General features: G+C 40.2%; 1 protein-coding gene across 1 annotated transcript; it reads right to left on the bottom strand.

Annotated features, from left to right (window-relative positions):
• Window positions 1–7,227: 7,227 nt before the first annotated feature.
• On the bottom strand, window positions 7,228–24,137 carry LOC124282866. Its single transcript, XM_046718902.1, has 7 exons — window positions 24,076–24,137; window positions 21,376–21,381; window positions 15,296–15,535; window positions 11,722–11,958; window positions 11,133–11,360; window positions 8,313–8,549; window positions 7,228–7,779 (listed from the first exon to the last, which is right to left on the bottom strand). The coding sequence occupies exons 1-7, from the start codon at window positions 24,113–24,115 to the stop codon at window positions 7,535–7,537; spliced, it is 1,233 nt and encodes a 410-aa protein (XP_046574858.1). The 5' UTR covers window positions 24,116–24,137; the 3' UTR covers window positions 7,228–7,534.
• Window positions 24,138–25,704: the final 1,567 nt, after the last annotated feature.

Below are 25,704 nucleotides of genomic sequence, written 5' to 3' on the forward strand. Positions count from 1 at the left end.
TATACTACCGTTTGTAACTGATTTTATTTTATTGTTGAATGAATTGAAAGCATTGACGGAAAGTCACCTTCAACTGTTTTTCAAGATAGAAGCATACTGCGTTTCCTGGACAGAGCCGTCTTTTCGGTATTTGTGTCCTTCTATACTTCAATTTAGATTCGTTATTCCAATGTCAAAATGGTAACACTTTGCATAATAAGTGGCCTTAAAAACAGTCACACAAATACAGCCTCACTGAGCCTTGGCACTTTGATGCGGCAAAACGAGTATCAAGAAATCAACGAAGATATTCGATCGGCGGCCATTTTGAAATTTCCCACTTCTTGCATACAGGCAACTAAGCAGTGTTGTAAGGGGACCAGGTGGAACGTGGTTTACAGGATACTGCCTATGCACTGCCCTCCATTTGTTGGGTGTACAATTGTATTAGGATTGTATCAGAAAAAATGCATGAAGTGAATTATAAGTTTAAGACAATATGTCCTGCAGCAAGACAAGGAAGACAAACCGGATCTACTCATCTACTCACTCAGATTATCACTGTAGATATCAGATGCTACTGTAACATCTTTTCCATCTACAAGATAACTATGGCAACACTGATGCATTGTTTAACATCTCAGTTTAATTTACGTTAAAATTAAACCCCTCTTCATGCAGCACCTGAGGTGGTGGGGTAGCCTAATGGTTAAAGCGTTGCCCCGTCACGTCGAAGACCCGGGTTTGAATGGGTAAAATGTGTGAAGCCAATTTCTGGTGTCCCCCGCAGTGATGTGGCTGGAATATTGCTATAAGCGGCGTAAAACCAAACTCAGTCAGCCAGTCCGTCATGCTGCACCTGAAAAACGTTTGTTTTAAAGATAACGATATACGCCATTAGTAATAATAGCAACTATCATTACTAATGGCATATATTATTATATTCAAAACAAAGGTTTTTAGTATAACAGAGTATCAATCAAAACTTTATTTCCGTACAAAGGCTATCGCCCATATACATACAGTTTGATCAATTATAATACAATTTGCATATATGTATACACGCCCATTTGCATACATGTATACAGGTAATCAGAACAGACGATACAGGTTAATATGGAAAAAGTAGATAAACATATGATATGATAATACAAACGTATAATATGGTATTAAATATACTCTCCCAAAAAGAAACGCATCATGAAAATAGCAATTTCATGTAGCAATGAATTAAAACGTGATTCATTTTACAAAAGGTTTTGCTCTGTTTATGAGTCCTATGGTGTTTATGTTTTGAAACATCACATCAAAACGCACCATCCGTAAAATACCCGTATTTAACAGCATGATTTTCAATTTCGGCGTGTAGTGTCACAGAATACACAATTCACATGCAATGCACGTGAAAGTTTGGGATCAGATAGTCTCAATGATGGGTATAAAAGGTTGATCGCTTCGTGTCGATTATTCACTGTATTTGGATTATTGTTGACGAACGCAAAATGCCACGTCTAAGTGAAGCCAACCGTCATATCGCCATTGGTTTGCTTGAAGCTGGCCAGTCTCAACGTGCAGTTGCCCGACGCATGAATGTTCACCAAAGCACCATTTCACGGCTCTGGGAGAGATATCGCAGGCAGAATGCGGTAGCAGATGCCCCTCGTAGTGGAGCGACCTCGAGCGACCACTGCGGCGCAGGATCGCTACATCCGGGTACATCACCTGCTTCATCGAACAGCTACGGCGACCAGTACCGCTCGACAAATACCCGGATTGAGGAGGCTTTCTGCACAGACCGTCAGGAACAGGTTGAGAGAGGCTGGTTTACGTGCCAGAAGACCTTATTTTGGCCCTGTGCTTCGACAACAACATCGTCGACATTGAGTTCAATGGTGCACCAACGTTCAGGCCTGGAACCTACCGAATTGGCATAGAATCTGGTTCAGTGATGAATCACGATTTCTATTGGAACGACGCGATTGAAGAATGTGGGTGTACAGACGTCGACGTGAACGTTTCGCCGACACTTGCGTTCCCGAGGTGGACAGATTCGGCCGGGGTAGTGTTATGATGTGGGGGGCGATCACCTGCCGTAGGAGAAGTGATTTGGTGATGATCCAGGGTAACCTGACAGCTCAACGGTACTGTGACGAAATCCTACGCCCACACCTCCTTCCAATCACTTATCGCCAGAGGGAGTTGTTTCAACAGGACAATGCCAGCCCCCACACAGCACGTCACAGTAGAGACTTCCTCCAGAACCACAACATCAATGTGCTCCCCTGGCCCTCAAGATCACCGGACTTAAACCCGATCGAACATCTGTGGGATGCCCTGGACAGACAGGTGCGACGCCGTAACCCTCAGCCCCAAACACTTCAGCAACTCGCACAGGCACTGCAGGCAGAGTGGGACGCGATTGGGCAACACGAGACTCTGAGACTTATTCGTTCGATGCCGAGGCGATGCCGTGCAGTTCTGGATGCCCACGGTGGTCACACGAGGTATTGACTTCAGCGCCACCACACGTCTCCATGTGACACTCAAACTGACTTTCCTCGAGTTGGTGCCAAAGACGGATAAGTCTGCATTCCCAGTGTGCAATTTCGCTATATTTCATTGACTCATAAAGCCTACAAGATGTTTCAAAATAATCATAAAAATACAGTTGAAATTCATATATGCGTTTCTTTTTGGGAGAGTATATTTACGAAGTAGGTCATCATATCTAGGACACATGAAAGTAAAATGGTATTCGTCTTCTAGACCTCCGTAACAGATAGGACATGTTCTAAAATTTGCTTTAATTTTACACCATCGTCTTTTATTAAATTTTAACCTTGGTAATCCCGCTCTAAATCTAACTAAATATTTACTTAATTTATAGTCTGCAATTTCAAAAAGGTATTTCTCAGGGTTCAATAAGCTTTTGAATTCTCTATACAAAACATAACGTGTGCTATTGTCAAGATCGGATCTCCAGTTTTGTTTAAAAACATCCACTAAACGCGTTTTAAAGATTCCAATAAAACCGATTTCCAACAGTTTGTGATAACGAAACAAATCAAAATGTATAAGAAAAGAGCAAATAGCGAATTTTTGAAGTCCATGTCTCATAGCCAAGGTTATCGAGATTAAGTAACATTTCATAAGCTTTCTTTGGTATGCGATCTTCGTGCATTGTTATTATTTTAATCCAGTAGTTAAGACAAAGAACAGCTGCATTTACAAAAACAGGGAAACGGCCACATCCACCATACACAATAGCGTTAGGTGTCTGAGGTCCAACGTTTAAGTATAATTTGCAAGCCGAAACATGAACTTTCAAAATACATTCATATTTTTTATATCCTCACGTTTCTGAAGCATATAATAGGATAGATTGTATTTGACAATCAAATATTTTGAAAAAGATATCCGGTGATAATGAACCGATTTTCCTAAGGTTGCCATTTAATTCCATTAATGCTTTTTTACCACGCAAGGAGAGATCGGATAACGATTTGCCCAGGCAACATTACACGTCAATACGAAAACCGAGATACTTATAGCTATTGACTATCTATAAGTTATTACCTTGAAAGTACCATGCGTCAGTACTTACAAGTCTACCTCCCCTCCTGAATACAACAATATTAGATTTATCAAGGTTAACGTTTAAACCCCACTTATCCGAATACAATGATAAAATATGTAATTAATTTTGAAGACCACATTTAATATCTGAAGCTAAAAAATACCATCATCAGCGAAAAGTAGCATCAAAATTTCTATCATATCGGGAAATAACTGGATGCCATGTTTTCCATTTTGTGAAATTTCAATAGAAAGCTCATTTATGAACAGAGAAAAGAGTATAGGACTCAGCATGCAACCTTGTTTTAGACCAAAAGGACAGTTAAAGTAGTCTGTTAAATGTGAACTACATCTCACACATGATTTAACGGAAGAGTAAATACCTTTTAGCGCTAGCGTCATTTTCCCACCCAAACCGTAGCTTGATAACAAGCTCCATAATTTACATTTGTCTATTGAATCAAAAGCCTTTTTAAAATCTATGAAAACAACAAACAATTTTTTTCTTTTTACATAAGCATTTTTTAATAAGTGCATTCAACGTGAAATTGTGATCTATGGTAGAATAACCTCCTCTAAAACCCGCTTGAGTTTCTGATATCTTATTCATGAGAATTGTCCATTGTGTTAAACGAGTGTTTAATATGCTCTAATATAATTTTCTTAAAATACTTAACATTGAAATGCCCCTGTAGTAAATAGTTCCATCTACGCGTAGAATCTAGTAATTATCACGCGTTCTTATTTTTGTGGGACAAGCCATTGTGATACATTGATACTATATCATTGTGATACATTGTGACTTGTACAGATCGATCATGCTAAGGCTATATGCTTTACAATCGGAGAGCCATTTTACACAGTCATTGTTATATACTATTAGTCAAAACAGGCCAAGGCACGTTGTTACATAATCCAGGCTGGCCATGGTATAACCTGTTCCACAGGTTGTCATTCAGTCGACATGATGATAAACTTATCACACCTTGTATTGGCCCATTTTCTTCATGATTTGCCTGTAATTTACACAGTTCTATGGTCTACACCGGCCACACAATACACTTATCAACCATTGATATATAGTCTACACCGGCCGCACAATACACTTATCAAACATTGTTATTGACCAAGGAGGCCACGGAACATGTTTTATACACTATTAACGTCTACTCGGAAACAAAACTGTTATTAAACATTGTTATATAGTCTACACCGGCCACACAATACACTTATCAACCATTGTTATATAGACTACACCGGCCACACAATACACTTATGAAACATTGTTTTTGGCCAAGGAGGTCACGGAACATGTTTTAAACACTGTTAACGTCTACTCGGAAACAGAACTGTTATTACATATTGTTATATAGTCTACATCGGCCACACAATACACTTATCAATCATTGTTATTAACCAAGGAGGCCACGGAGAAAGTTTTATACACTGATGTATGTCTACCCGGAAACACTAAACAGATATTATATATTGTTATATAGTCTACATCGGCCACACAATACACTTATCAAACATTGTTATATAGTCTACACCGGCCACGCAATACACTTATCAAACATTGTAATTGACAAGCAGGTCACAGGACACACGTTTTATACACTGTTATATGTCTACCCGGAACCACAAAACCGTTATAACATATTGTTATATAGTCTACACCGGCCACACAATACACTTATCAAACATTGTTATTGACCAAGCAGGTCACAGGACACACGTTTTATACACTGTAAACGTCTACCCGAAAACACAAAACCGTTATAACATATTGTTGTACAGTCTACACCAGCCACACAATACCCACATCACAAAAGGTGGTCAAGGAATAACCCCATCGTTCAGTGTCAAAGAGTTAAAATCAGCCCAACAATACCCTTATCAGAAATTCCTATGTAGTCCTGTCCTACTGCCCATTATCCTTATATAGCTGGAATATTGCTAACTAAGCACTATCCTTATCACACATTGCCATAATGACTTCCCCGGACTGAAGTCCACATCAGCAAAAATAACTGAGTTGATATTAAATGTAACGTATTCGGATTTGTTTTGTTTGTTTGTTTCATAATGAGCTTTCCGGGGCGGTGGGGGAGCCTAGTGGTTAAAGCGTTGGCTCGTCACGCCGAAGACCCGGGTTCGAATCCCCACAAGGGTACAATGTGCAGAGCCAATTTCTGGTGTTCCCCGCCGTGATGTTGCTGGAATATTGCTAAAAGCGGCGTAAAACCAAACTCAGTCAGTCAGTCAGTCATAACGAGCTTTCCAATTGCTCGTCGCCATATAACAAAGGGCAGTAACTCTAAAACATCATCGCGTTTATTGTAATTTATATTGCTGGAAAAATGAAAACTGAATTTGAAGATTATTGGAATTTTCATTCTTGAAAAACTGAGACTGATCTTGTGGTCGTGGGTTGGTTCACTATGTATGCTGAATATAAATAACAATGTTCACAATCTCTCTCACACGTCACTAAATGTGATCATCCAGTCCCCTCAAGCTCTGATAAATATGAATGAGTTGGTATTGTTTTACGCCGCTTGTATGAGACTCTTGAAACCCGGGGGTAGCATTGATCTTAGGCAATCCATACTAGTCATTCTCTGTCGTATCTGATGTGTGTATCATGCTTGTAAATTTGGGAACATTAAAAAATGTTTTTAATAAAAGAAGGAAATTCATACTTATCGTAAGGGGCTATTAACGGGTGATCTGACTCGCTTACTTGTTTGATGTCATCGCAGTTGCGCACATTGATGCTCATGATGTCAATCACTTGTTTCTCGAGACTCGAATAATTACAGACCGCCGTCATGTGACTTGATTATGCAGCGTTAATCACCAAACAATGAAACATAAAGGTTAATATAATTTACGCCATAAGCATTATAGGTAAATGCAACCTATAGCCTTTAATGGTGTATGTTTTTGTACCTCAGTCGACACTATTTACTTGTATTGCATTTCTCTTCATAAGACGTTGCACTTACTGTTTCTCCAAGTGTGTCTTGTAGGTCAAACATGGTCAAGTACATGTATAGACTACCCTTTTGTTTTGCACTGTGTACAACCAATGAAACAGCCCTACCCCTCCCCTTCTCGAGGCGATATGTTTTGCATAAGATGGGTGCGTCACATGTTGAAAAATATTCCTGCATATCCATAGTCACACAGAGCACATACTGAGCTTTAATGATTTATTACTGAGAAAACCATTTTGAACAGAGAGTTTTCAGACCTGGCAAGTTTCACAGTACGACATGCTGCGTGATTTTAAGGCGCTTCAAATAATTTCGGACAGGTTTTGGACACCGGTCAGTAAAATCAGTAAGAGATATCGCGAACTTGCCTCTGACGACCTGAAGCATGGTGATGCGATGATCTAAAGTACGTAATATGATATAAAGAGGATATTAGCATTTAAACATGAGTTTCTAAACTTCCTCAAGAGGAGATGTTGCGTTTAAACAATCTTGCCATAAATTAGAATGCTGGAATGCTTTGTGACTTACATACTGGAGGAAAATAATTTTACAAAAGATCACTACATACTGGATCGCTACAAATGACATCTGACCTCGGTAACACTTGATACAAACAACTCTATCAATATTTTAGAGTTAGGGGTTATCATGATAGCATGATGATATTGTTAAAGATGTAGATTGCAAATGTTCGTTATTGTTGAATTGTTATCCTGGAGTATGTGAATATTAAAATCGCCAGTAACAATAATGAATTAATTCATAAAGATCTACTGAACTGTGCATTGATTGATTTATTCAATTCCAATATTGAGTGTTTTCATCGGATTTGTTTTTCTAGATTTGCATTTAACCTGTATCCATATGGCCTCAAGCCCGACACTATTTACATCAGTTATTACTTTTGCACAGGTGTTATTCTAACAGACTGTGGTGATGGAGTAAGGTAATTCATACCCCAGGAAAGGAAATGGTTTTCAATAGATATTATATCCATAATATTTCCAGCCGGGAGCGTTGATCAACTGATCCACGGACGTTTTTAACTTATATATCATCTCGCAGGTTCCCGTTGACATCTCGTAGTTCAAGCCGAGACACCGGATGTTCCGGTGGCAGTCACATGCGCATTCAGCAGGTGAAAGTACGGTGACGAACTTGCTGGCGTTGTCAGTCATGAACCGTTTTCCTACTTCCGCTTTGAGACACCGTGAACCACAGTCTGAAACATTATGTGTTGTACAAATATGTAATTAATCGAATCTACACTTTTCTTTCTTTGACTTCTTATTCATTGATAACTTTGGATAGATTTTGTTTCTGGAAAATATCATATCAGATATTTGTGTAATGGTAATGAAGAACGTGAAAACACTAACATGTATACCTTCAACAAAAAGGGAGACTACGGTAATTTAAATATAACAGTAACCCAATATTAATTTGAGGTGGTTTTTGTGACAAATTTCAAAATACATATGAAAAATGTGTCACCGTAAAGCTCAAACTTTATGATATCAAAATGACACGCGCAAAAGTATCCTAGTGGTGGCTAGTATGACGTCATAGCATCGCATTATGCTGGATCAGAGTTGGATCGGAATTTTATGAGCACATTTTAGAGTGAGTTTTTCCGGTCCGCAGTGGGGACCTATGCTGGTGTCATTACCAAACTGGGGTCTGGTTAAAACGTGATATTGCTGGAATATTGCTAAAAGCGGCGCAAAAACCTCTCTCACTCACTTTTATACACACCTGATTTTATCAAATTCCCACTAACAGCAACTTCACACATTGTCAGATGTTCATCTATCCCGGACACATTGACTTTTCGGACTATGAAAAATCGACCAATCACAGGTGCGTCACAGGGCAAGGTCACCTGCGCACCAACTGTTGCCGGAAAGGCCGTACACAGTTCCGCTTGAGGGATTGGTAAAACAACCGGCAGTTGGCTTCGCACTTCAAGAACCAGGTTTTGAAGACGATCAGCTGTTGGGGATGAAATATATACATTAAAAGGAGAGAATATATCATCTACTTTAACTCGAATTCGGGCGCCGGAAAACTTCTTTCACAGTATTTTTCTCAGTCAACCTTCATGTTTCATTGTAAACAGAAAATCAAAAGAAAGTGTACACTTGAAAACGGATCAGACCAAAACATTATGAACATTATCAAACGCTACTTGTCAGAAGCCAGTTTTCGTAACATTGCAAGGTTTATATTCCCATCGCACCAAACACGTTCTCAGTACGTTTTTGTAAAATGTTCGGATCGGGCTCGAACTGTGTGCAAACGGACTGGACGTAGTGGCACCTGTTTACGGTCTGTTTAAGAACTGTACGGACGGGCTCGGTCGGACTAGGGAACGTTGAACATGTCCAACGTCCTACCCGTTCTAAAATTGGACGGAGTGACTGCGTACTTAAAACGAGATTGCCCTAACTAAGAACGGAATTGCCGTACCACGAACAAAATTGTCGTACTTTAATCTTACTGGTCCGTGTGCGGACGTAGAGCAGTCGGGCATCATTTGCAATACATTTGTACACAGCTTCCACCACGTCCATTCCGTTCCCAGACAGATCTAACTCGACCGCATTACGTCAAATAGTTAGTTGCTACAATGAGCTGGTAGTGCAAGAAAGGAGGAGAGAAACAAGAACTTTTTGGGTGAGGAACTGGCTTAAACCTGAGGGGAATAGGAGTGGGACATTATCATCAACTGATGGAGGAGCTCCGTCTTCTTGGTCCACCCTTCCACTTCCTTGGAGGCATGGTGATGTCGGTGTTTCCACCTTGAAACTGAGAACGGTGAATGAGAACGGCCAAGAACGTGTGAGAACGGAGTGAGAACGTAGTGCAAATGGGAAGAACTGCCTGAAAATGAGTTTTGCGTATTAACAACGGGATACGTCTAGTTCAGAATAGATACAAACTGATTAAGGACGGGATTGAACTGCTTGAAAACGTTGTCCACACGGGACCATCGGAGTAGACGTACGGATAACTGTTTATGATCGACCAGGTATCGTAATATTTACAACAGTTACACGTTCTATGCCGTTCGAGCCTGTTTTACAATAAATGTTTGGACGGAGCAGGACGTACTAAGAACTACCTTGGTGTGACCCAGACTAAAGGTCCAAAACACAATGTAGACAACAAAATACATAAGAGCACAATCGATTATTCATTAAATTCATTTTTTGTTTGTTTCGAGGATGTAGGGTAGCCCAGTTGTTACATCGTTCGCTCGTCACGTCGAAGGCCCGGGTTCGACTCTCTACAATGGGTACAATGTGTGAAGCCCATTTTAGTGTCCCCCGCCGTGATATTGCTGGAATATTGCTGAAAGCGGCGTAAAACTCAACTAAAGCACTCACTAGTTTGTTTCACATAGGTACGTACCCTATTTACTCAGGCAGAATCGTAGATCTAGAGCTGCTCCTCCCCACCCCCTCACACAACCTTCGTCCCCCTACCCCCACCCTGGTCAAAGTATGTGGTCTGTCCTTAAGTCACTGCTCACCTAACATGTCTCTGTTCCACAGTGTTACATTGGTGACATCGTACACATCTACAACCTTCGTCCCCCTACCCCACACCCTGCACAAAGTATGTGGTCTGCCCTTAAGTCGCTGCTCACCTAACATGTCTCTGTTCCACAGTGTTACATTGGTGACATCGTACACATCTACAACCTTCGTCCCCCTACCCCCCACCATGCTCAAAGTATGTGGTCTGCCCTTAAGTCGCTGCTCACCGGCAATGTCTCTGTTCCACAGTGTTACATTGGTGACATCGTACACATCTACAACGTTCGTCCCCCTTCCCGACATCCTGCTCAAAGGTCTGCCCTTAAGTCGCTGCTCGCCTAACATGTCTCTGTTCCACAGTGTTACATTGGTGACATCGTACACATCTACAACCTTCGTCCCCCTACCCCCCACCCTGGTCAAAGTATGTGGTTCTGCCCTTAAGTCGCTGCTCACCGGCAATGTCTCTGTTCCACAGTGTTACATTGGTGACATCGTACACATCTACAACCTTCGTCCCCCTACCCCCACCCTGCTCAAAGTATGTGGTTTGCCCTTAAGTCGCTGCTCACCTAACATGTCTCTGTTCCACAGTGTTACATTGGTGACATCGTACACATCTACAACCTTCGTCCCCCTACCCCCCACCATGCTCAACGTATGTGGTCTGCCCTTAAGTAGCTGCTCACCTAACATGTCTCTGTTCCACAGTGTTACATTGGTGACATCGTACACATCTACAACCTTCGTCCCCCTAACCCCCACCCTGCTCAAAGTATGTGGTCTGCCCTTAAGTCGCTGCTAACCGGCAATTTCTCTGTTCCACAGTGTTACGTTGGTGACATCGTACACATCTACAACCTTCGTCCCCCTACCCCCACCCTGCTCAAAGGTCTGCCCTTAAGTCGCTGCTCACCGACAATGTCTCTGTTCCACAGTGTTACATTGGTGACCTCGTATACATCTACAACCTTCGTCCCCCTACCCCACACCCTGCTCAAAGTATGTGGTCTGCCCTTAAGTCGCTGCTCACCGCCAATGTCTCTGTTCCACAGTGTTACGTTGGTGACCTCGTACACATCTAGTAAGTCCACCAGCCACCACGCGTTCATGTCGCCGTCAGCGGTGCTTGTGCAGGAGTTTCCACCTATGGCTCCGTCGGTGTTGCCGTCAACTGCATTTCCCGCACCGGTGTCGGGGTTGGGGTAATCAGAACTCTGGTAGGCCACCTTGTGTAAGGCCACGTTTGACTCGGTGACATCTGCAACAGTGATGTATGATTCAATTTGCTACAGGTGAGATGAGGGGAGGTGATAAAACCGATATGGAAGGATTTTTCTTTTAGTCATTTGCCATTTTTGAAGGGTAACAATGATTATGATGGACAGATTCCTTATTACAGTGAGAACGACGGTGTAGGTTCTAGCACCATTATCAAACAATGCTTCTCAAAGAAGTCATGCTTTTTTCTTCAGCCGTAGTTTCAGGATATTGGGGACATTTCCAAGCTCAGATAGATTTTATGTGTTACGCTTACAACAAGTGCAACCGAACTGAAATATTTCAACGTGAACAGAACACGATTTAGAAGAATATTTCATCAATATACCAATTGGTCATACCTATTTGTAACAGATTCCCTCTTACATCCACTTCACAGAGGGTTAGGAACGGGATAGTCCCGTGCACGTGAATCTTACTGATTCTTACAAATCGGCCAATCACAGGGGAGTTACAAGTCAGGTTCTCTTGGGCTCCGGCAATTCCTGGAAATCTACTGCAGAGTTTTCTGTATGCAGAAGGGTACGTTGCAGGGTTGACGCTAGATACCTCCACAACCAGGTTTCTCAGACGTCCCGCTGTAGAAGGCAACGAGGCACTATTATATACTGAACCACAAAAGAAATGTCGCACCAATAGCGGTTTCTTAAAGCACAAACTTTAATTCACTCTAATGAACAATTTAAACGGAGGACTGAGTTCAAACTGGACAATTAGGAGATAAACATCATGTGTTGGCCAATTTCCGGGTGTTATTGAGTATTTGAAGCACGGGAATTCATTTGGAACCGACGGCTTCAGCCGGAGGTTTTAAAAGGAATATTTCCGTGCTTCAAATACTCAATAACATCCGGAAATTGGCCAACACATCATGTTTATCGACATTGTAAACACAAAAGTAAACCAAAAGGTCTACACACGTTTTTTGTGTCTGCACTCATTGACATCTAGTACGGGTACAGCAGTGCAATGTCATCAGCCGGCCGTTTCGGCTGTCTCCCATGGTAGCATCTGGAACTGCTCATTTGTGACGTCATTCGGACTTTACGTCACAGTATGATTTGAATGACGTCATCTCAGCTGACGATGTTACAATACAATGGTGTGAGCGATGTTTGTATACAGAGAATACTAGACGAGGTCTCATTACATACGAATTATACGAAACGAGTGTCCTTCCTATGGTATCTGACCGAGCGAAAGCGAGGTCAGATAACATAGGAAGGTCACGAGTTTCGTATAATTCGTATATAATGAGACCGAGTGTGGTATTCGATTTATTACCCACTTCTTACATGCATTAAATTGACAAAATAGCGTATTTTTGTTATTTTTTGGTTTCAAACCGAAACCGGTTTCATAAAGAGGTTGCGGAAGAGTTTTGTACTGTAGTGCAATATTTGCATGACGTCACACTGTAATGATGTCACTGCCTTGGTAACCGACGTCAGGATGCATGCCAGTTGTCATCGCCTCGTACAGCCTCGTACAGTAAACTACTCCGTAGCACCCCGTTTCTTGGTTTGCAGTTGCTTCATTCGGCTAACATCACTGGTGGAAACATTGTGTTTATGTTTTTCGACGGATATATTGTCTCAGTTCGACTCACAATTAATCAGCGACACGGCAACGTTCGCGATGTTTACATTCCCACAATGCATTTAAGTTGTAGAATGAATAAATTCACGTCTTTGTTATGAATGAAAGAATAGTTACATCAGAATGTGACCTAATGTAGAGGGCATCGGTTATCCAATCAAATTGTTAGAATCTCAGGTCAAGTCGTTACGACCTGCTGTTTCCGTCGCTCTGCAGAAGTGATGCTGCAGATGGTGTCGGTCTTGACGTTGTGATTCTACTGAAGGTCGTCCATTGTGATGAACGGTCTTGGATGCTGTTAGTAGCCTGATATCATTCCTGCAGTCGGTAGATTGACCTAACATGAACATTTAAATGATTGGCTACCCTCCGTGCAGTCTGGCTAACTTGCAATCGTCCCAAGACTTGGTTCCTCTGATTTCTCGTAAGTCGTGACATGGTGACTGTGTCAAAACAAAAATGATTTCAGGCGAGTTTGGGACTCGCTCTCATTGGTAGGGTTGTAACAACATGCACATGCTTTTTTATTTTCACGAATGTCATACGGAACTTTTTACCATGTCTACCTGTATCGGTGCGTTTGGTCGATATGCTTTTTTATCAGAAAACACACTGGTGTTGGTAATAACTGTCAATTTGGATTGAACAACATGTTTACAAATCAGTACAATCATAATATAAAACACCACCTTGTAAGAACAAAATTTTGCATTTGGTTTTGAATGGCGACGTTTTTTTGTGGTTCATTATATATAAATCGTCTGCCTTACGTCCTAGAAAAGTCATATCACACCTTCATTGATGTCTCTGCAGCGGTTGCCTGTCAAATTCCTGATTGACTTCAAAATTCTATCTGTCACCTTTAAAGCTCTACATGGACAAACACCTGAATTCCCTATCCAGTCTTCTGTGTCAGTACATCCCAACCTGACTATTACGATCCCAGAATCACCAACTACTTGTCATGCCTAAAGTTCGACTCATCAAATGGGAAAAGATCATTCCAACACGCTGCCACTAGTCTCTGGAACAGCCTGCCCACTCACATCAAGAATGTTGAATTTATGGACACATTTGAATCTTTTCTAAAACCCCACTTTTTCCGTCTTGCCTATCATTAGACTTTCTTTATTCAGGTGTCTCTCTTAGTCTGTTGTATATAGTTGTAACTACTTTCTCCTATGGTATTTTAGCGCCAAGAGCAGGTACTAGTACCTGGATGTAGCGCTAGATACAAATACACACATTATTACTACAACAAATACATTTCATACAGAAACCTGGAAGGGTCAGTCGAGTGTGATTTAAGGAGTTCAAGACATTCACCCTACAACTAGTCACATTGTTTATATGATAGGAAGATAATTTATAACAGCTTAGGATCAATAGAAACTATTTATCTTAGATGATGTTATCAGAAGTTTGCAATTGATTTGCAATTGAAAATATATCATGTTATCCATATTACATAAAAAATGAACTGTACTAGCGCTGAGTCAGCATTTTAAAAATATGCGAACGTGGTTTTATTTCTATCTCGATTTAACACCTAATGAAACAAAAGTATGAAACACAATTGCTGATACATGTGATGTGATACATCATGTATATTTTTTAAAATTTGCCCTTTTCGGCACAATTTCAATAAGTTAACAATTTCATGTTAAGGATCATATAACTGTCAGTTGATATCTTACCTAAGCCTTCGTTCACCCAATATATTTTACAGAAAATTGCTCCAGGTTAATTAAAAAAGTGATGTATGAATGAGCACCGACATAATCACATTTAACAACAGTCCCTTCAATTATAAAATTGAATAAACATGAACTGCGTTTACTTTTTATTGCTCCTCCGTGTATACTACAAGAATGAATTATTATCAAAATGTGTACAGACAAGCTTTCTTGAAGTATCTTGCAATATCTGCTTTAGTATATGAATCATCGTGTGTAATTAAACAACATCCCACCAACAATGTTTTGCTGGGAGAAAGCAAAGATTAATTCTTATAATTTAATTATTGATTAGTGAGTGTCAATGGCGTTTTGAACAGCATTTCGGTTACATAGTAACAAGATGTTGAAGGAAAGCTTGATGCAAACGTCAATTGTTTTCTTCTTTAATACCATTTAAGGGTATAGCTACAATCCAAGAATCGCAATAACAAGCCATTTGGGATTCGATCATGGATTACGGCACGGACGGGAGCTAATGATATATATTTTTAAAAAAAATGTGTAACGGTGAAAACTGTAAACAATGTTGCATGATTATTTGGCTGAAAGTAATCAAATAAATGAATTTTCCACTCACAATGATTAACTCTGTTCCACATTATCACCTGGGTGACTTCATACGCCTCCAGCAAGTCCACAAACCACCAGGTGCTTGTGTCATGACTGGCGGTGGTTGTACACGAGTTGGCATACCAATCGCCGTTTGTGTTGCCGTCCACGGCGTTCTCAGCGCCCGTGTCTACAGCTGAGTCCCCATACTCAGAACTTTGAAAAGCATGCTTGTTTAGTGCCAGGTTTGTTTCTGCGGAATCTGAAACTGGAAACTGTAAATTTCTGCAAACTGCAGATTTGGTTTTTCATTGGATGTATATTACTCTGCCATCTTAATCATGTAATTGTTTGCAAGGATTAGAAGGAGCGTAGTGTTGCAATGAACAAGTGATTAGATGTATCACATAATGCTGATTAATATATATATATATGATATATGATATATATATATATATATATATCCAGTTGAATGAGTTGGGCTCAAAATTCTGGACTGGTTATTGTACAAAGTTGCGCAATAGGACGGAACCCAGTCAGCAGGAATCAATGTTTTGACTTGCTCACTCGTCTACGTCACTGTGACATATTTCTACTACATTTTTTGGCGTCAATGATGAACCTTACATAAGTGTTGCTCCTTATCAGATTGTGAACCCTATTTCTATTGACAAGGGTCCACGTACGCAATTCGATCATGCGCAACAATCAACTCAAACACAGATTTAACACTGGAGTGTTTTTTCGCCACTTTTAGCAATATTCCAACAATATCACGGCGGGGAACACCAGAATATGGCTCCACACACTATCCCCACGTGGCAATCGAAACCGATACCACTAAAGTACTGTGGGAAATTTTTAAAAACCTGTTTTTTTTCACGTTTATATCTACAATTAATGTAGTTAACATGTGAAAGTGTAAAGTATCTGTTAAACTAAGTTCGGCCTAACTACAGTTTCAGTGGTAGGGAGATAAGAAAGGTACAAAATGGACTGTACTGAGGACAGATTAGTGCAGAAATGAGCAATGCGGATTTTTTTCGAAGTCCAAAGCGACTCTTTTGGAACAGACGATGGCATCATGCAAATCAGTGTGCGATGATATTGTATTACAAAGGACACTTTTAAATGTCCATTTTGAAATTAGACTTAGCTTCATTTTAAACGATAGCTGAGGTAAAATGATAACATTAATACTGAAACTATTAAGGGTGTAGCTATATCCGGGAGTCTCACTGTCACTATAAAAAGAAACAGGTAGGAGGGGTCGTCTCAAAAGCAAAAACCAGGACGGGTGTGGCAGACAGTGGTTGGGGTCGGCCCGGGTAGATATTTGGATAGAGATACCAGTTAAGATAAGATAACCCTGTAGGGGAATTAAACTGGGGAGGTAAACGGCATATCATAACAATTTACAAATAATATCCAGGCCTGTGATGCTACCTATAAATTTTGAGACATTTAAAACGATGGCTGGTTTAAGCTTTTCTGTTGGTATCATACTCTTTCACATAAACCTTATTAAATAAAGACACGCAAGATGTTTATCAATAGATGAGACATATTCAACACACATGAAAAAGCATAAGTATCTTTGAGATGGCCCCTTGTACCTCATGTATTTCATGCCATGTGAGTCGACGGTCCGTCGTCAGATCTGCCTGAGCGACCTAATTGCCTTCTATAGTCTGATCTGTTGTTTTCAGCAGCTACACGTATTTTTTTCTACGATTTGGCCGATTTTACGAGTAAACATGCTCTTCTTGATATCCTGTTAAGCATCTGACTGAACGCCAAGTTAGGCCGATGTGGGTTATTTCAACATACGCTACAGTATAATCCGAAATCTGAATTATCCGACAATTTGTGAATTCCGACATATTTTTGTGGTCCCGGCAGCGTTCTTCTACATTATCATCATTTAAACATTGAATTATCTGACATCTGTACATTCCGTATTCCGACAACATTTTCTGGTCCCCATGTCACTATTAATCTGTACAATCCGACATCTTCTCTCCATATTGGACTAAAATAGCCAATCAACCTGTCATTAGCCAGTTGACAACTAACATCCTTTTACTGTTGCTGTTACTGGTAATCTTTTTGGTCCCAGCAATAATAAACATATTATTGTACTGAATATAATAAATCCAATGATATACATGTACATGTAAATACATAATTTGTTTTTCCCCCTTTATTTACCTAGAAAATAGCTATTAAGCATTGATTTTTATTATATATGATATAAGCCAGTTACAATGTATTTAATTGTGTAAATTTTAGGGACACAGCGAAATAGCCTAACAACAGGTTTTTTTTATTTCCAACAGTACTTTAGGCTGCCTTACAGCTCCTTAAGACAAACCAGGACATACGATAACCGTGGCGCTTAGACCATTTTGTGTATTTGTCCCAGAAGAAAGTTATCAAAATCGCAGGTAAAGTTGTATGGAAGATATGTATTGTTTTTAGTATTGTTTGGTTGTTAGATCCTCAGCCGCGTCCTAAAACCCGCAAGTATAGTGCCAAAATACTATTCTTCACATGCATCGTTCTTTTACAATGTAAGATCATTATAATAATATGACGTTATGACCGGACATGACACGAGGGCATGAAATTACATATAGTCAATAATTTGACTACATTAGATAAAGCATCATATCATTGCTAATCTAGTCCTGGTTAAAAAATGTTTACGACCTTTGTCCTTTTTCTCGCGAAATATACTTTCGGAAAAGAGTATCATTTTCTAAACAGATCTATGTGCCATGTCAGTTTTTAAGCACTGTGCATTCAGATATCTTTTCTGTATTCATGTAGAGTAACGAAGACTTTTAATTCTATTCCTGTGTCGCTAATGTTTTTGGCACCACTACATACATTCCATTTTCGCTGGTCATGGACATGTGGTACAACAACCCTGTCTAGGACGTCAGTGATGTACAGTGGAAACTGGACTTGTGTACAGAGGATGGTCATGGACATTTGGTACAGCAACCTTCGCTAGGATGTCACTGATGTACCGTGGATACTGGTCTTGTGTACAGAGGATGGTCACGGGCATGTGATACAACAACCCTCTCTAGGATGTCACTGATGTACCGTGGATACTGGTCGGATACAGATCTTGTGTACAGAGGATGGTCATGGACATGTGGTACAACAACCCTCTCTAGGATGTCAGTAATGTACCGTGGATACTGGTCGGATACAGGTCTTGTGTACAGAGGATGGTCACGGGCATGTGATACAGCAACCCTCTCTAGGATGTCACTGATGTACCGTGGATACTGGTCGGATACAGATCTTGTGTACAGAGGATGGTCATGGACATGTGGTACAACAACCCTGTCTAGGACGTCAGTGATGTTCAGTGGAAACTGGTCGGATACAGGTCTTGTGGAAAGAGGATGGTCATGGACATGTGGTACAACAACCCTGTCTAGGACATCAGTGATGTACAGTGGAAACTGGTCTTGTGTACAGAGGATGGTCACGGGCATGAAGTACAACAACCCTCTCTAGAATGTCACTGATGTACCGCGGGTACTGGTCGGATACAGGGCTTGTGTTCAGAGGATGGTCATGGACATGTGGTACAACAACCCTCGCTAGGATGTCAGTGATGTACCGTGGATACTGGTCTTGTGAAGAAGAAGAAGAAGACGACATAGAAAAGATCAGCAAAGGTCGGAACAAGTGGTGACGTGAGAATGTCTAATTCTTGCCTAAAAAGCCACCCTACCCTCCAGATTGCACATTGGCGTATTGTTACGAGATTGTGTTTTTTGGAAAAAGTAATATCATTGATTAAGTGATAGTTGCTATTGGGTCACAATGTTTAAAGTTTTGAGTGTGGGTTGTGGGTTACATTTCGTATCATATATATGTTCAATGGCAATAGTATTTTAGCGGCACGCCTTTTGAGATAGCGCTCCAGAGTTGCCTCCCTTGGCTTTAGTTTCATTTTGACAGGTCTATGTTCGAGAAAATCGCATAAAGTTCTGAGTGGATAATGATACTGTGTAAGAGCTATATAAAGGCTGGTTGTTGTGTTGACACACACACACACACACACACACGGACTAACACATCATATCACTGGGATCGTGTACATCTGTCTGCCGTCATCTGCCTACCGTCGTCGTCGTCTGTCTGTCAACATCGTCAAGACCGATTGTCACTGACATTGTAAACAACCTTCAGTTAGTATATCTTCTCTCATTGTAAATGTCCAGACTCTGGTGAGTTAATATTTTATATTTGTGGCCCATTACTTTAGATTTGTGACTCAATTGCATTGTACTAAATATCTGTATTGTGATTCATTGTAACTTGCTCATTGTGTGCTCAATATATTATTGAATATTTTAGACTTGTCTGTTCTATTTTGCTGGTTCAAATGGGATTCTTAAACCTTTTGACAAGGCAATTTATTAACCGTAACAGTATTTATGATTCAAGAATTCCAGATATTGTGTTCTCAGTAAAGATCAGACGACATTTGTTTTCACTTTTGAAAGATTGACCCCAAGCTATTGTACACATGAAAACCTTTATAGAATTGACTGAAAACAAGCGTACTACCAGCCGGAAGCTAAGTGCTGTTCACTAACACAACAAAAGAACATCCATTACAGTAAAGAGTCTACTTCTTGTCAAATCCTGAAATAGATTTAAGCATAGTTTCGGAATGATTCATTTACTGATAAAGAGGAATGAATGAATTATGCAAAGAAAATCAATTTCCAGCTTTTTAGCCCCGCCTCTTGATTGTTCTGCTTAATGGGATTTGTTTAATAAATAGTCAGGAAATCAGAAGGACAGTTTGAAATTGCTTTGTGAAACCATCAGTTTGTTTGCACCCCATTACTTCTGTAAAGGTGGCCGCGGCAACAACAAAGAGATGTCTGCCAAACAAAATTCCGATCGGATTATGGATATAAATGTTTTCCTAAGTACTATTATTTTAAAATACAGAATACAATAAAATGGTATGCTTTGGGATGTTATTGAAAACGGTTCTCCGGTTGTATATAGCTGAATAAATATGACCCGTAACACTCCATTTCATCTCTGATGTATTGATCGATATGTCTTTAACATGGATACAGGTATGATGGAAATAAGGTCCATTTAGGGGCAGGAATGAACATCTACTTGTTAATGTTTACTTTGCACAATTACTAGTATCACAGGCCTCAGCAGATTAGTGTATTTATTTTAAACATTTAATAATTCTTTGCTTTGTTGTTAAATGATATACATCATCACAGAAGAGACGTATTGATCTAGATTCATATAATGTGTGGATAGAATGTAGCAAGGAAATCCTGTCAATCAGTTATGAAATTCTTCCCGTGGATATTTCATTATCTTGTTTTTGAATCTAAATGACAATGCAAACTCTCTTTCACGTCAGATACGCTACTATCTATATAATCTGGTATTATAGCATGTAGAAAGAGTATTCACTTAATTCGCCTTTAAGTCAGAAAAGCTATGATCCATATTATCTGGTATTAAAACATGTGAAAACAGTGTACTAATTGTTCGAAACAAGAAGAGTTGGTGCTGTAGGGTGGTGGTTAAAGCGTTTGCTCGTCACGCTGAAGACTCGGGTTCGATTCCCCACATGGGTACAAAGTGTGAAGGCCCTTTCTGGTCCCCGATGTGATGTGTTTGGAATATTGTTAAAAGCGGCGTAAAACTACAACTCACTCACTCACTCATTCATTCAGCTAAAACATGCCAATGACCGTCTAAAATCAAAACGGCCTTAAACGGGCAATGTCCCTGCTCACGATTCCTCAAAACCGGTCGTGTATATTGCGAACCACTTTTCTCCATGACATGTTCATGCAAGTTCACAGCTAAGGAACACAGTCTTCAAAGTTCCCGACGATAAGTTTTGACGCTGTACATTCGGTCCACGTACACAAACAAGCATTAGAATGTCAAAATTATAACAATAAAACACCAATTTTGAAAAAGATATTTGAAATTTCAAAGGTCAATATCACCCGTGCGTTTCGATTTAAGGAGAGTATATTTAGATTTTACCAGATTTAGGTAGAATGATCTGGAAAGGACTACAAGGACCTTACTCCAGAAACATCTGCCTAATGGGTAGCTCATGCCTCCTGTCACATTTCACCTCAAGCCTCTAGAAGACCGGCATTTTGTGTTATCACACTTTGCTATACCCTAGTACACTCTATCTAGCCCTTTCTTCCAAGATGAATTATTGTTACTGAGAGATGAATAATATCATCATTGTCTTTATTGCAGTGATTTATTGCTGTTATACTGTCGTTGTACTTGTACTTCCTCTCTAGTTTGTACTGCCCTAGTGATTTCTATTGATTTGTGAATTTGGGAATACAATAATTTCTTAATTACAGCATTGCTTGTGTTGTTTGTTCTTTTACGGATATCGTTTCACTTTCAACTTGGGAATCAATCCATAACAAAAGATATAGTCGTTTAAATACTGGTGTCTGCAGTCAAAGTCGAGTTCTTATGTCTACCCGCTGTTTCTAATGCTTCAATGCTTAAAGCTTTTTGTAAGATATATTATTTTAAAGACATTTTTGTGTGTCTTTTTGTTTGAATTGAGCTGTACTCACCTCACCTCACATCAGAAGAACAATTCAAGTATTGATTATACAAACTGTATGTTCATAGAAACAATACTATTAGCATCTGTTCTAAGCAGTCTGGGGGCGGTGGTGTAGTCTAGTGGTTAAAGAGTTGGCTCGTCACACCGAATTCCGAAGACCCGGGTTCGATTCCCCACGTGGGGACAGTGTGAAGCCCATTTCTGGCGTCCCCCGCCGTGATATTGCTGGAATATTGCTAAAAGCGGGTAAAACCATGCTCACTCACTCGAAGCAGTCTGATCACGGCTTGACCATTATTGTCGACTTTACTAATTTCTTTACAAGGATTCTGCTTTTCAGTAACAAGGCCATTGGCCCAAATACATTTCATAAGAAGAATAAATGCATATAACGTGGTGGAGGTGGTTAGAAGGCTGTACAAATAATAGATATACTACAATGTTATTGAGGAACGTATAGATAGGGCATTAATAACATGTTTAGGACACTTAATTGAGGTCCTTCAGTCTTTGAGAAGTAAGATACATAAAATATCCTACTTTTGGAATTGAGTGTATACATATGCGTTTCCTTTGTTTTCTACTATATTCATGGAAAATATTCATGTCTCAAATCATGAATCGGGCATTTAAACACAAAATAAAAGTAATTTTCAATGACCCTATGATGAGAAAACGCACAAATTCTCAAATTTCTGACCAATACCATCTGTATCAATGGTCCAAACACGTGTGAGATGCAGCGATATATCGTCTGGTGTGTGGTGAAAAGTGGAGACTGACCTCTTCAGAAAGGCATTCGGCTCTGTGAAACAAGGCTGAAATCGTTAAGACTATAAGTCCTCTGTTATTCCTTATACATGCTGTCTGTCGCGATGTAATTAAAATACTTATAACTTATACCCGAAATGCACAGCGATAGAATCGAACAGCTACGAAATGCACAGCGATAGAATCCCAAAGAGTGAGTTAGTTTAGTTTTACGCCGCATTCTGCTTTATTCGAACTTTATTGGGGCGGTCTGTAAATAATCGAGTCTGGACCAGACAATCCAGTGATCAACAGCATGAGCATCGATCGTCGCAACTGGGAACCGATGAGATGTGTCAATCAAGTCAGCGAGTCTGACCACTCGATCCCGTTAGTCACCTCTAACGACAATCATGGGTTACTGAAGATCAATTCTAACCCAGAGCTTCACGGGTAAGAATCCCTAAGAAGACATATGACAATCTTATGTACGATGATATGTATGTTAGTCTTTGAAAAACGATTACAAATACTGAGAAAGCGTAATACCGAAACTACAATATATGTTGTATTTGGCCAGTTTCTAAAAGGCATTGTGTATTCAAGTCTGGTGTAGAAATTTCTAGGCCTATGAAAAGTTCCAGTGTAAGCTGACCTAGAGATTTATTGAAAGTTCAGGAAACGTTTCGTACATAGAAGGTGCGGAACTATCTCACATCATATTTCACGTTACATGAAGATCGGCAGGTGTGTGGAGATCACTCTTTACCCTGGATACTCTGTCGAGGCCTATTTTGGAAGCTAGACCACTGTTACAGCGAGGCTAGTACCATTATTGTCTTTTGTTGCTGTCACCACTGCTTTTATATTACACAGACTGAATTTGTACACCATCTCTATTTTGCACCTGCTTTGTACTGCTATATAATGATTTGTAAACTTAGTAATTTTTAGAATAAAATCGTTAATTATACCATATTTCTTTGTTGTTTGTTGGTTTCATTCATGGTTTAACTAGGGAATGGACATGTAAAATATTTAAACTGCGACATGGTACAAATCATCATAGTCGTCGTGATCATCATCATCATCATCATCATCAGCAGCAGCAGCAGCATCACTATCACTTTTCGCACCCGTCTCTGATGTAGGTTTACTTAGTCTTATGCGAATGCATGAGTGACGAGAACTAACAGGAGAACGGAACAAGCCGTTTTGCGAACACGTGATGTGACTATGTTCCATTCAAATAATTCCCGAATCCGTCCAATATAATCGAGACTTTCGTTGACTTTTACATGTCACTAAAGTTAACAAATTAGAAAACGATTTTTTCTTGTCATTGCTTTCTTAAACTTGGAACCAGTTTAGTCGCCTTACTGCTCCACTAATCATAACAAGTCTTTAAGGAATATACTTACGACACAGAAGAGGTACAACATACAGTAACGCCAAGCTCGTCATCTCAGTAGGTTCCGCCAGCAGTGTTCAACGTCGCTCAACTTGCGTGGTCTGTCTGAATGATTCATTTGTCTCCTTGGAGGTACTGGGTGCGTCTCGCGATCGATCGAGAGGTCTGTGTGGATCCATCCAGTGTATTGCAGCTAACGTGATCACTGATTTGTTTGGTTGTGCGTGTGTCCGTGTATGTGAGTGAGTGCGTGCGTGCGTGGGTGTGTGAAGGGGGTAGGGGCGCCAATGTTCCATCCATATCACGACAAACAAATCAGTGATTCTGGGTCATCAGTAAAACAGGGAACCATCTTCACGAATCTTACTGTGCCATGGATCAAGTACTGTAAACCGAAAATACTCTGCGTCAAATCCCTGCAAATAATACAATGCTCAGCAAAAACAACTTAGAACTGAGTTTATACTTTTGAGATCAAAGGGATTAATAAGAAACCTGTCATCCTGTATCCCTGAAACCTGTATACCTTTGATGTCAGAAGCAATGTAGTTTTAGTTAACAATGTTGTTTTGCAAAGCCTACTACTCTCGCAAAAATAATACAGAACAGGCTGGAGGTACACTGACGCTATATTTTCAAGGCGCAGAATATTTCCGGTTTACAGTATAGTCGCACGTTACCACATGTTAGGGGCCTCTCCTGAACCGGATAAACAGAGCGAAATGTCCACCACCAGGTGAAATATGTGGTTTGAGTAAAGTTAAGGTTTTGGTGAAAACCCCCACAAAATTCGTTGTAAAAAATGAATTTCCATGAGGACACCAGAGTACGTTCTCACTGCAAAGTAAAGTGGTGTCCTGGGTGATCCTGGGTGACTTCATCTATGTTCAAGCTTAATCGACTTATGTACACTTCAATACGTTTAATACATTAATTTTCTTGGCCTGTGCGTTCATGTTTCATTATCAATAAAACTCTTTGAATAATTCGTGAAAGGTCATTTACCTTAGATGCCAAAACTTCCGATTCAAGAGTTGGCACTGTAATTATTCAATGAAAAACATGATTCACTAGGAGAGTGTATACTTGCATCACTTTAATAATATAATGATACTTGGTGTAAACTCTTGAAAAAGGAAACGCAGAGGCCAAAAATAAGGAAATGTATTAAACGTAAGTGTACATAAGTCGATTAACTTTGAACATAGATTACAGTATTGTTGTCATTGTCAGCATTAAGTCGTCGGAGTTTTGCTTGGAGAATTCTTCTTCTTGAAATGCGTTAGCAAGTTCTGCAAGTGGTTCCGCAAGAGGACGATGATGACGTTTACGGACGCGTCGATCGAGTTCAACCCATAAATGCTCGATCGGGTTCAGATCAGGCAATTTGGAAGGCCAGGGAAGGACACTGGCGAGATAGACACCTGTTACACGAGCTGTGTGGGGTCGAGCGTTGTCGTGTTGAAACAGCTCCCTCTGGTGGTTAAAAAGTGGGAGGACGTGAGGTGGCAGGATTTGGTCGATGTGATGCCTTGAACCGCCACTAGCTCTGATCTGCCCGTGTAGGACATGTCTCCCCACACCACGACGCTCTCTCCTCAAATCTGTCCAAATGTCGAACGCAGTTCGGCGCAAAGCGTTC

Source organism: Haliotis rubra, unplaced genomic scaffold (genome assembly GCF_003918875.1).
Source record: "Haliotis rubra isolate DU_JTF1 unplaced genomic scaffold, ASM391887v1 Scf305, whole genome shotgun sequence".
Taxonomy (NCBI): Eukaryota; Metazoa; Mollusca; class Gastropoda; order Lepetellida; family Haliotidae; genus Haliotis; species Haliotis rubra.

Excerpts from the sequence above, each read along its gene's own strand:
- LOC124282866 (XM_046718902.1), bottom strand. The coding sequence starts at position 24,115 with ATGACGAGCTTGGCGTTACTGTATGTTGTACCTCTTCTGT. Across the intron at positions 11,361-11,721 it reads AGGGAATCTGTTACAAATAG|ATGTCACCGAGTCAAACGTG; the intron begins GTATGACCAATT and ends TCACTGTTGCAG. Across the intron at positions 7,780-8,312 it reads TGGGAATTTGATAAAATCAG|ACTGTGGTTCACGGTGTCTC; the intron begins GTGTGTATAAAA and ends ATAATGTTTCAG.